This window comes from Rhododendron vialii, chromosome 8a, assembly GCF_030253575.1.
Source record: "Rhododendron vialii isolate Sample 1 chromosome 8a, ASM3025357v1".
Classification (NCBI taxonomy): domain Eukaryota; kingdom Viridiplantae; phylum Streptophyta; class Magnoliopsida; order Ericales; family Ericaceae; genus Rhododendron; species Rhododendron vialii.
In genome coordinates, this window is record NC_080564.1 from 27,798,192 (window position 1) to 27,810,482 (window position 12,291).

The 12,291-nt window shown below is 37.4% G+C and overlaps 2 protein-coding genes across 14 annotated transcripts in view; both read right to left on the reverse strand.

The window, feature by feature from the left end:
* Positions 1-2,211: 2,211 nt before the first annotated feature.
* Positions 2,212-5,642, reverse strand: LOC131335842 (probable inactive poly [ADP-ribose] polymerase SRO2). 2 transcript variants are annotated; one of them, XM_058371374.1, is made up of 5 exons: positions 4,510-5,639; positions 3,855-4,096; positions 3,584-3,720; positions 3,396-3,491; positions 2,212-2,530 (listed from the first exon to the last, which is right to left on the reverse strand). In XM_058371374.1, the coding sequence occupies exons 1-5, from the start codon at positions 5,031-5,033 to the stop codon at positions 2,435-2,437; spliced, it is 1,095 nt and encodes a 364-aa protein (XP_058227357.1). In that variant the 5' UTR covers positions 5,034-5,639; the 3' UTR covers positions 2,212-2,434. The 2 variants fall into 2 exon arrangements, with proteins under 2 accessions (XP_058227357.1, XP_058227358.1); XM_058371375.1 differs by lacking the exon at positions 2,212-2,530 and adding an exon at positions 2,674-3,067 and having other exon boundaries at positions 4,510-5,642.
* A 2,791-nt stretch (positions 5,643-8,433) lies between these two features.
* The window catches only part of LOC131335836 (serine/threonine-protein kinase ATM), a 69,312-nt gene continuing 65,454 nt past the window's right edge, over positions 8,434-12,291 (reverse strand). For all 12 annotated transcript variants that reach the window (XM_058371369.1, XM_058371362.1, XM_058371361.1 and 9 more), the window contains 4 exons: positions 12,147-12,281; positions 11,994-12,059; positions 9,732-9,875; positions 8,434-8,876 (listed from right to left, as the gene is read on the reverse strand). In XM_058371369.1, coding sequence (XP_058227352.1) covers positions 8,799-8,876; positions 9,732-9,875; positions 11,994-12,059; positions 12,147-12,281 — 423 coding nt within the window. In that variant the 3' untranslated portion in view covers positions 8,434-8,798. The remainder of the gene's footprint in view (positions 8,877-9,731; positions 9,876-11,993; positions 12,060-12,146; positions 12,282-12,291) is intronic.

The window sequence follows — 12,291 nt, forward strand, 5'->3', positions numbered from 1 at the left end:
CGAACAAATGAAGCACTGATCCAATCTCCCATTTCAGAATCACATCATACTCAATTTGAATCACATCATATTCTGGATTGTGGTCATTGTGTCTTTCCAGAAATGATCAATTTTTAACAGAGAGGATGAGAAATCTCGGGTCTAGCTAGCTATGCGAATCATGGCTGTTAGGGATATGATTTCTAAGGATGGAGGTTATCATATGGCTAGTCCAAGCAAGCGCAGGACTCATGGCCGAAAATCAAGGGTGCAAGAATCTTGACGATGGTCAAAGTTTTCAGGATTTCAAAAAATATGCAAGACCTAAGCGCAAACGATCGCAAACCATTGAGGATAGTAGCAATGACCTCTCATGTGTTTCGGGCACATACCGCAACGTCCTGTACTACACTAGTATCCTTTTACTGCTCATTATTCTCTAATGATTTTTTTTTTTTTAAGCTGCTAAAGTAGTTTTTATTTCAACATATGCTCGTTAAGTTAGTTTTGCAATTCTATTGGGAGCCGGATCAGTTATTGTTGTTTTTTGATTTTGCTCTGGCCGTCTCCTTATAAGATATGTTCCTTACTCTTTATTCTTATTATCACTGAATTTCTTACTCTTCCAAAAAAAAATAATAATAACCTGTGGACTTGAAGTATGTGGTAGAATTCATGAAGGTTTTTTTATTTTCTTGAAGGGAGAATTCATGAAGCTTAGAGTTACCCAAAAAAAAATGACAATTTGGCCTTATAGCACAAATGATTTCTTACGATCTGTTTACCATAGGGCCGACTCTGAGTTTTTTGGAGCTTGATGCAAATTTTTTTTAATGGGCCCTATATGTAATTCACTGATAAAAATTGAAAAGATAAATATACTTTAAAGAAAAGACTACAAGCATTCAAAACCATGATACTAATTAAAAGCTAGGATAATCATTCTTTTAATTCGAAATGTACTACTTAAAAATCGCTCCTCACATTTTTTTGCGGCAAATGTATAGTCCCTCCGTCCAAAAATAAATGCATTGTCCGCAAAACGATAACTTAAAAATAAAACAAAATTTTCAAGAAAAATTCAAACTTTTTTCAAAAATTTATTAGGTATCCATAAGTTCTTTTAACTATGAAAAAAGTTGGAATTTTTTCTGGTGGAAAACATATTATTTTTAAGTTTATCGTGTTGTGGACCGAACATTTATTTTGGGATAGAGGTAGTAGTAATTAAGCACTCATAATCAAATTTTTTTTTCACAATCAAGTTTAGCACCAAATCTTTTTCAATAGATAACATAGCTAATGAATTCAACATTTCTTGTGACATATTGGCCTTCGGTTTATTTTGGATTTTTGTTTCAGTTAGTTTGGTTGTGTTTTGCTTTTATGGGCTTTGTGTTTTTGGTTTTAAGGTTTGTTAGGTGGTTGGGTGTTTTTCAATTCAGATTTCTTGGGATTTTTGGTGTTCGGTTGGCATCTTGCCTTCCTCTTTCGGTCTCTGGTGGCTTTTTGCTAGTGTGCTCTTGATCCGTTTAATCTTTGTAATTCCTTATAAAGATAAATAAATTTCTTTTGTTGAGAAAAAATTTTTTTTTGATTAATTTTAACTTTAAAAAGCTTCTTTCTCCAATGATTGGTTAGGGGTCTTGATTCCTTGAGAGATTGGGAGAATGATTTTAGAGAGAGAGGGAGAGGGTCCTATACACTTACATAAGATATACATAAGGACACAAAAATTAGAGACCCAATGCAGCTGTATCCTTGGCCTATGCCCAAAGCCGGCCCGGCCACACTTTCAGCTTTTGCTTTTCAACAAAAAAACAACTTTCAAAGGTGCTTAAAAGCTGATTCTGAGAAGTATTCATATCTTATCGTTTAGATTATGACTCTCAGAATCAGCTTTTCCAACATCTAAAGTTTCGGCAAACACCCTATTAATTATATTGGATGGGGTTGGAGCTTTAAACCTTAGAAGTGCAAGCTCTGATCTTGTTTTAGCAGAATGGTGAGTTGATTGTTGATGTAGCTTCAATTGCATGTATCTTGTTTCCTGACATTGTTTTTCCTTAGCATTCAGTTTAGTCGGTTTCTTTTCAAGTATTTTGTTTTGGGGCTTGCCTGCTAGTCTCCAGAGTTTTGATTGTTCCATTTACTACTTTTATCAATATAGTTCTTTCGATGTTGAACAGAAAAGAAAACACAAATCAATGGGGGGGGGGGGGGGGGTGGGGTGGGGTAAAAACATCCTTTCTGCCATAAAACTACCTTGATGTTAGAGATTATTACAAGGAGAAAAAGAAAAGACTACTACTGCTGCGTAAAATACCAAAATATTAGCTGCTACGAAGAGACGAAAGCAATCACAAACATTGGCATCTGTGGTTCATAGTCTTTGAATTAGCTTGAAGAGAATATGTGAAATTCATACTTTTCCAGCTCGTTTGGGAAGATGAACTCATCCACTCTGCCTGCCTCCTGAGCTTCTTCCACTCCAACGGTGAGATGCGCTCGATCCGTTGCTTGTCGAAAAATCTGGTGACGATTTTAGTTCCTGCAACATCAGATCGCAAATTTCTGTGTCAATAGGGTGTCCACATAAGAGGTTGATATTGCAAAAGAAGACACATGATAAAACTCATCTAAGAAGAAAATCCCTAGAAAAATGAACCCTTCTAAGATTGAATGAGTGGATAAAATCTCTCAAAGCTTAAGGAATATATGCATCTATCTATGTAGGGAGAAAAAAAATGATGCTCCACTAGTTCACTACTGGCAAGAGGTATGTACTTGAGTTGATGGGCATTTGAGCAACTTAAACAAGGCCAGTTAAAGAGGAAGGCATCAAATCACAAGTTGCAGTAACATTTTTATTCTCCATCTTTTCCAGTTCCTAATCAGCCTTGGTTTATTTGGTTACTAAAGTAGCCATAGATGCCAGAAAAAAGTGCAACCTTATCACGAGACAACTTTGACAGCAATAACTAACCTAAGGTGATCTTCTTCTATTACTTGCTAAAAAGCATATCCTTAATGCATAAATGCTGAGTTTCTCCTTCTAGTAGCATAACTCTCAGAAGCACATAATAACCTATTCATAAGAGGTCATATACCAATATAGACAGGTTACATAGCATTCACTGCGTTTTTCTTGCAATTGAAAATAAGAAATATCGTTTGTCAACCATCCCCTGAAGAAGCCCGAAAAACTTGAATTTGGTGGTTTCTTCTAACTGCACTACCCTTCGGTTATTTTAATGTACAAAGACCTTTGTAAAATGTTCCATAAACCTATGAATTGCCACCATAATTACCCAGGGTTTTGAGGAGGAAAAACACAAATATTGCAAGTGTTCGGATGATTAGATATCCATCGGAGAAACAAGCCAGAAAATCAATTTCAATGGAGGAGGCCATACCTTGTCTCTATAAGATTTTATGACTGCAGTCAACAACTTGTCTCCTGCCATCTCTCTTACTCGCCTGATCAAGTCATAGCGCGAGATCTTCCTTTCCTGGGGAAAAAAATTCCAGAACAGGTTATGACAAGGGAATATATGGAAGTCATGTACACTCTGCCAAAAAAATGCAAGAGATTCACACTTACTCTATGCTCATGATGATACTTGGTTATCAAACTCATAGCAGGAGCAGGTAAGAACTTTGAAAGTACTGATATTAGAGTAGCAAATGGCATCCAAGGTGAAGTTGGTCTCCTCATTGGAGCTTGAATCCTTTGCACACCTAAAAAATTCCAAAATACAAAACCAAACAGTTGCTACATCTTGAACCAAATAGTTGCTACATCTTGAACTGTTGCAGATTTCTAATTCATCATGAGAACAAATTAACTTCAGGAAGTATGTCAATTTGCTTACGTTTTGTGGAACAAGGAGCCCTGAAACTTATAACGTACTCCGGCAAAATATGCGTATTCATGTGGGTACTCCACACTATATATTTCCTTGGAGAAATAAGATTGTCGGCTCCAGAATCAAACTCTTCAGAACTCGGATGACACTGCTCTGATCCGGGATGGACAAGCTCCATATTCCCCATAACAACGCGACAAAGCATTAGATGCTTGAAGCCATCTTTGTCAACAATTGTGGATTCCACACTGTCGCACAAACAAAATAATAACTTAAACTATTCGTATCAAGATTGAACATGATAGAGGATTGTTGTATGCTTATTGAAGAAAAGAAATGACGTATACATGCAAAGTAATGACGCGATTTAGTTGTGTCAGCCTTTGAGAACTACTTTTCTGTCAAAACTAATTTGATTGATGGATTTCAAAGCTTGTTTTCAAAGAACATGTTAGAAAGAAACCACTATACAATCACCAGAAAGATGTTTCAAAATCCTACAAAGCCATAGTCGCTTGAATGTAAATACGACTGAGTGTTTATGCAATCAAAACCAGTTATCTAAACAATAGTGTTTATGTAAACTAAACCACTAATCTAAACAATTGTGCAACATAACTCTGAAGTATAAAATGAACAGGGACGAAGAATACTAGCTTACCAATCACTGGAGAAATCTTCAGGAGAGAGATAGATGCCATGGCCATACAATCCCTTGTCCTCATTATCCCCACAATGACCAAAACCATAAGAAATAATCTTTTCAATCTCATCCTTCGAACCGCCATACCAAGCATACCTCAAATTTGCATTACCACCACACTTATTTCCCATTGCTTTGGCAAAAATACGAAATGATTGAAGGCGCGCTTGTCCTGTAAAGCTAGAGCAAGAATTTCTGTATATAGCAACTACAGAGGCATGATTCCCAGTACTACCCAAACCCGAAACAAACTTCCGCTTGATCATCTGGTGCAGCCTATCTCCTTCATCCAATTCGATCAACCCATTGCCAAACAGTTGAGATTCCTCGTCATTGTTTGGTCCAGAAATCCCACTTTCACAGTCAGAAATCGAATCCTCTTCGGTACCCGAATGGTTAATCTGGTCATCTAATTTTTGTCCCCTAGTGTTATTGTCAGCAACTAAATCTCTAAAATGTACATGTTGGCCAGTTGTTTCCATTGGAACAGAGAGTAACTCCAATAACAAACAATTCTCAACAAAATCAAAAGGTTTCAATCTAGAAACCAATGAAACTACCCAAAACCAAGAAAAGAGGGAGAAAATCAAGGTTGGCAAAATCTAAAAGGGTGTTTGGTTAGATTGGCAAAACTTTTAGAAAAAGAAAAAGAAAACCCAAGTGCTTTACAAGGAAATCTAAAGCAAATCCTACGCAATTGAATTGTAATCTATTCTAGTGGAAGGGAAAAGGTGAAGATAAGAGGAATAAGAATATCTGCCAAACGAATATGGGGAAAGAAAAGAAATCATCAATGACATTTGCTTTACCTGGAGACGAAGTAACAACGCGTTTCTCCTAGTAGTTGAGAGCAAAATATGAATTGAACTGAAGAAACTCAGACACCGACTCTAAGTAGAATCAACAGATTTGGCAATTGTGTTTGTAGTCTGTAGACATCATCTATTAATATGGGTTTGTTCCCTTTGTAGTATGTTTGTTGCTTGGAGAAGAGGATTCAGGGGATGAGGAACTAGTTTTGATCATAAAAACCAACGGAAACACCGCCTCACGTTTTATATGTTTCGTATGGATTTTTTTCTCTCTCCTCTCTCTCTCTCTCTCTCTCTCTCTCTCTATAAATGTGGACAGGTATGGGCGCCAACTGTTTTTTCTTGGGCCGTCGGTTAGCGGACCGGTGGGGGCAGGAGAGAGAGGCGGTTCTCTTGCAGGTGAAATTCCAGTAATGCCCTTAATAGCCTATTTTTGGAAGGTCAAAACTTGGACCGTCCAAGATAAGGACAACCGGCCACGGATCGAAACGTGTGAGCCTACGTGTGCAGGCTCTAATTTAGGTCGGTCCGTCTGTCCAAGATTAATTAGTACTCTCTCCGTCCCTAAATAAATGTTCGGCGCGCAAAACTAGGCTTTACAAAATATGCATATTTTTTATTAAAAAATTCAAATTTTTTTCACAATCTAATAAAACTCATTGCTATCTATTGATTTGTGAAAAAAATTTAATTTTTTTAATGAAACAAATGAATCTTTTTGAAAGCCTAATTTTGCGCGCCGAACACTAATTTAGGGACAGAGGGAGTATTATAATGCTTCAGACAGCTACTCGTGACTTATCGTTTTGATTTTATTTATTTTTTTCAATTTGTTGCTCAAGGGTTGTACTGAGCAATTACAATCGTCCAAAAGTATTTAATGGTTTAGATTTAAAAAAAAAAAAACTCTTCCATATTTTAAAATTTGGACAATTAATTGCTGAAATAGACTAATGAGATGTTGTACAACCCTGTAGTGACTTTGCTCAGTAGAGGTCCTTACTTTGCTCACTACAGGTCCTTACTGAAGGCATGATAGGGCCCTGTGTCCTAATCTTTTCTTTGAACCCTTGGCTCTGAATAGTATTTTCCAATTATATGTGTTACTGTGTAACACTATTTGAATGACACTATTAGTGATGTAATCTACCCTCTTTACGCCTATAAAAACTAGACACTATTAGTGATGTAATCTACCCTCTTTACGCCTATAAAAACTAAGCGAGTGAGAATCAGTACTTTTCTATTATATCATGTGTACTTCACATAGTCTGTATCTTGTGTTCCCCCAGTGTAAAAACTAAGCGAGTGAGAATCAGTACTTTTCTATTATATCATGTGTACTTCACATAGTCTGTATCTTGTGTTCTCCTATTCTTTCGATCCTAATTTACTTTGTGTTTGTACCCATGTTAAACGCTCTTAAACAAAATATCTTCAGTAGTTTGAGATATTTTTAAAAAAAAATTCGACACTTGCGGTCGCACCCCCACTCCTCCCCGTTATGTGATGATTTGACCCAAACAAGATATCGCTGGCTAATCAGCCCCACGTGGTATAGTAATAAAAATAACTGTGTTATTCATACAGATAATTACACACAAATTGTGCACAAATTTTTGTGTACGGCCCACTCCGGGGTCTACGCAAACAATCCAATCCGTTCATTAAATGTAAAACAAAATTTCAAGGGCTCTCGTGAAAAAATCAGCTCAATCCGATACATATAGAGGTGCTCGATCCAATCATCGAACTTTTCATTCAGATTTCAAGATAATGAAAAGTTAGAAAATTGGATCAAGCACCTATAGATATCGGATTGAGCTGATTTATAGCAAGGGCCTTGAAAAAATGTTTTGCATTTAATGAATGGCTCGAATTATTTGTGTAAGATCCGAAGTGGACCCCACATAAAAATTTGTGTGCAATCAGCGTGTAGTAAATCTGTGTCAACAGACTTATCGTAAAAATAAAGGGAGTTGCTATAATTGCTTGCCAACATGATCTGATAAGATCAACTATCGAGTATTTAACATATGAACTCATCTTGGAATAAAAAAACCAAATAATCCACAAGGATTATTATTAAGCCAAACTACCCCAGTGACATTAAAAAACTACTACGGAGCCCAGTGTACATATTGTGGAACACAATACTCCAGACACTGAATAACCTCTTTGCGCCAGTGGTCTTTTGCCGTTTTACATGATAAATGACCATATCAGTAGTACAATAGTTTACGCAATTCGTATAAAGAGAATGAAATTTCATATCAGTAGTACAGTAGTTTACGCAATTCGGATAATGAATGAAATTTCACTTGGAGCATTAGCTTCTTTATGGACTAAACTTGACAATTCTAGCATAAGGGGTTCCGAATGCTTAGACAAATAAGGGAATCATCAAATTCCAACCTACCCAAAAAATAAAAAGAATAGGGGAATCATCATAACCACAAAATGAAAATGAGGTGAGAAACATCTTTTACCTATCTTCCCCACCCACCCCATGGTCTGGAGGATTGCTGATACCACCCACTATACATACTAGTGCTCGCCACCTCAATCGCACCTTACTTTGTTAAGCTTTTATGGGTAGACTTTTAGGAAAATCAGCGCCTTGAACCAAGTATTGGGCCTAATGACTGAACAATTTAGAAAGCACTTAAACACATACTGTTTAGCGGTTGCCTTCATTATACGTTACAGACTTGAATTGCTATTCTGTATCAGATGAATGGGATCAAGAACAAGCTAGACTTAACTTGTGCTAGTCTTTTTTTCCCAACTTCCATTTCGCTCAGTCTTGTGGTGTTAGTTCGGGCAGTACAGGACTGGGAACGCTGTAGTGCAGCATCCCCCAAATCCCTGTACTAAACCTGCTGCAACCGGGACATTGTGCACTGCGCTTATAGCCTTCTAAAATAAGCCTATGTACTGAGACAACCATATACCAAATGCACCTAGGAAGAATGCAGACATTTTGTTTCGCTTCTTTATGATATTGATGGGGAAGGAATTGAGGCGCAAAGTAGGGACGATGTTACAGACGACAATTTTGAGCAGCTCATTGAGGAGGGGAAATGGGCATGCAAAAAATCAAATGAAATAAAGAATCATACATACTTATCCTATACATCTATACATATACATCTTTTTCATTTTTTCCACATGCCACATGTTAGAATAGTTAGAATCTACACAACCCTAACTAAGTACACTATACAACCATTGAACCAACTACCCCAGATATATTCACGGCATTATGAGGGAGCATGTGTTCAAGAGATACCATTTGCAAGAATTGTCGCATGGTTTTCACTTCTTCCTTTTCACTTTGCATCGTGACTTGAGATGAAACTATGTACGCCAAGAAACTCAACAGAAGAAATGAGCCGCCTTTGCAAGTTGATTTGGTTTGCTGGAAGTTTCAGATCACAACCAAGCTCCCCATCCAGGGAACATTTGACATAATCGGTCAGGATCAGCAGCATCTTGTATGAGTTGTTGAACCTACAAAAAGAGAATTCAATAAATATTACCATTGAAAGAGATTTTTAGAAAGATCTATATATTGTGTTAGCGAATCAAGTCATTGAGATTACCAAACAAAAGCAATCTGATATCATTGTTGTCCATTTGGCATCATAGAACAGAATTTAAATAAAGCACATCTTAGAAACTACAAGAGTTTGGACCACAAAACTAGTTGATCACTTTCCTAGAAACACATTGTACTCCCGTAGCCTAGTTTGCACCAAATATTTACTAGGCTCAGTAACGGTGCTTAATTTTATTTCCTGCACGCAGTGTCACTGACATGAAGCAAAGCTGCGGGGTTACTGGAGACAATTGGATAACTCGTTGCTTATCCAGATACGAATGTTCCATGTGGATCTTGCTCGGCACAGAAAGGGAGAGCCATGATTGTAGAGTAAGAAAACAAAGTAGTGGAATATATAACCTCTATAGCTCCAAATATGTAAACTCGACCTAGTAACTGGAATCAAATTATGATAACTAGGTTGTTGAACAGTTGAATATGGTATTTGTGTTGGATGGCTTGATATACTTGTGGGACCCTTTTCTTGAAGGATTTACACTTTTGGCAACCCCAAGGAATTAGTTCTTTGGTTCTGAGAGGTATTGGGTTCAAGTCTCTGTAGACACAAATTTGAAAATTTATGTGCTAACAGCCTCTCAGTTTGAATTTATTCCCTGCTTGCATTCAATTTATCCCCTTCAAATTTGCTCGGTAGTTGGATGTTTGTACATTCACATGCAAGACCGGAGTTTTGGACCCATTTCTTAACAGCTTTAACTTCTAGGGACAATTGGTAGTCTTGACAAATTGTAGTCAAACATTACCTGCCCATGCACGCTTCTCATTTCACCTTCTTCATATCCATCTAGCTTTTGCTTAACACGCATCAATGCACGTGCAGCATCCTTGTTCCCTTCATATTCTTCTTGTGAATCTTCCAAGCTTGTCTCAAGATCGTCTTCTGTTTCCTGTAAGAAGTCAGTCGTGGAAGCAACCATAAGGGCAAACATCATACACGTGATAATTAGAAAAAGTGGACGTGGAACATGCAGACAAGAGAATCATGGGAAGAGGGATATCCATATATGAGCTGCAGTAATTTCACAGGAAATATAAGACTACAGCAAAAAACAAATATATGGTTTGTATGTATGTATATATGTATTAGCAGTACTCACTTGGGTGGTAAATGAAAATAGAATATCAAACAACAGCTTTATAGATCCACAAATTAGGGCTATTATAGTTTAAAGAATAACTTCAAATTCCTATGATAGTTCATATTGATGCACCAAATGGTGAGTTCAATTATTTTCTTCCTGCTTTGGGAGGGAAAAAAAAACTAACATCGTAGGATTACCATTGCAGATTCAAATAGCCAGGGCAGTTGGCCCTGTTACACGGTCTTGGGTAGAACACAACCCCAAAAGCTAGTTGTTGAAGTGAGGGTACCCTCATGTTTATGTACTTCATATTACTTTGGTACCCAGACTATGTAGGACTTCGCTTCACACCTCCCTCACGCGCAGCACCTGCTGCGTGCAGGACAAAGACACTCACCCTACCCATATCTGGTACCTAGCTCTGATAACATGTTACACGGTCTTGGGTAGAACTCAACCTCAAAAGCTAGTTGTTGAAGTGAGGGTGCCTTCATGTTTATGTACTTCATATTACTTTGGTACCCAGGCGATGTCCACAGACCCAACCGTTATAGAGCTGCAATTAGGTGTATTGAGGTTGTTGGTTCAAATCATATAGAGAGGGATTTGAGACCCTTGTTAACAGGTTGGGTTGGGATCAGGGTAGAGCAGATTCTTCTAACATTTGATCCAAAAAAAAAAAAAAGAGATGGGCAATGGTTAGTTCTTTTTTTTTTTGACCATTCTTTAATCTTAATCTACACTATCCTAGGAGATTTAGGGGAGGGGATGGGTTTACGGGATCGAACCCTGCCCATGTGCATGAGGGTATGTAAGGGAGGCCAACTGCACTCCACTCCACTCGCAATGGTTACTTCAATTTTGTAGATTCTTCTAACATTTGAAGAAAAAAAGGAAGGGCAATACATCATTCCATTTTGTTGAATACCACAGCTTTGTACAATGGTTTGGATCAGATGATTCAGACTATAAAATTTTTTCAATGGATGACATACAAGATTGGGTTGATCTCTTAACTATGTGAGTATCACAAGGTAATACGATAACAATGTCTAGTAGTTATAAAATGCCAAGAAAACTACAGTTACGAGCACATTATAATGAACCACCACCATGTCCCTCCATCCAGTCAAAACTTAAATAAATAAAGGTACTATTACTTATCCACATGAAGAGTAGTTAAACAAGGAACCCATCAGACAAAGGCAATGAAGTACTTTCTGAGAATCAGAAAATCCTTGACATGAAGGTAATTTGGTTTTCTTTCACAGGAATGTCTGTTCCCACTTTTTCTCCAAAACTACTCTTTGTCCCTTCTACTCTCTTTATCCTGTCTCATCACATTAATCACTCTTCAAAACCTGGCAATACATTGTCACTGATTCAACCCAACTGTTATTGGTTTCAGGTAACCATGGCAGAGCTCTTCACCGGTTCATATTACCAAATGACAAATTAACAGCCATACTGCTAATCAGCCTAATCTTGCCTCACCATATGACTAGCCATCACCATTACAAGAAGAAAAGATAGTAGTACACCTGTCATCACCATTTACCTTCATTACCCCACTATTGCTCTGCCACCACTGTAACTTTGTCATGTTAAGAGAATGTAGTTTGATGAAACCAGTGGTTAACATAGAACACAGGATTGTTTAAGAGAGCTTAGTCGGGGTTTCTCCTTCAAGTACTTGACCACAATTGTTCACTTTGGCATAGTGTGTTTATCTCCTTTCTCTAAACAAGAAATTTTGATGCCACTAATGTTCAGTAAAGAATTCTATCTAGTGCTGTGTATTTTTTTCTGCATTTAGTTTTCTGTCTGTTGTGATTTGTGATGTTGCTCTCCAGAAAGACAAATTAGAAGATGGCCAAATTGCAATTGTGTATATCTGATCAAAAAGGTGAAGCTCTAATATACCTTCTGACGTTGCAGAGCCTTCAAAGGGGATAAAGCCCATTTATACAAAGGATCATGAATAAAAACCTGCATGGAATGTGCAAATAATGTCAAGAACTCAAAAGTACATAACTTTTTCATTCTCAGAAAAATATACTATAAAATTAACCATACTTCAACAATAGTTAGAAGAGCTTCTTTATTTGTCCGCATAACAGAGAGAGTTTCCTCACAACATCTTCTGAAAACTCCTTCCACACCACTAACACCCATACCATCGATTATGTCTCTTGTCAGTCTGAAAGGGACCTACCAAAAA

Bases quoted from the DNA above. Each gene is read 5' to 3' on its own strand.
- LOC131335842 (XM_058371374.1), bottom strand. From the start codon at position 5,033: ATGGAAACAACTGGCCAACATGTACATTTTAGAGATTTAGTTGCTGAC. The intron at 4,097-4,509 runs GTAAGCTAGTAT...TTTGTGCGACAG, and splicing joins GAAGATTTCTCCAGTGATTG to TGTGGAATCCACAATTGTTG. The intron at 3,721-3,854 runs GTAAGCAAATTG...GGAATTTTTTAG, and splicing joins GGCTCCTTGTTCCACAAAAC to GTGTGCAAAGGATTCAAGCT.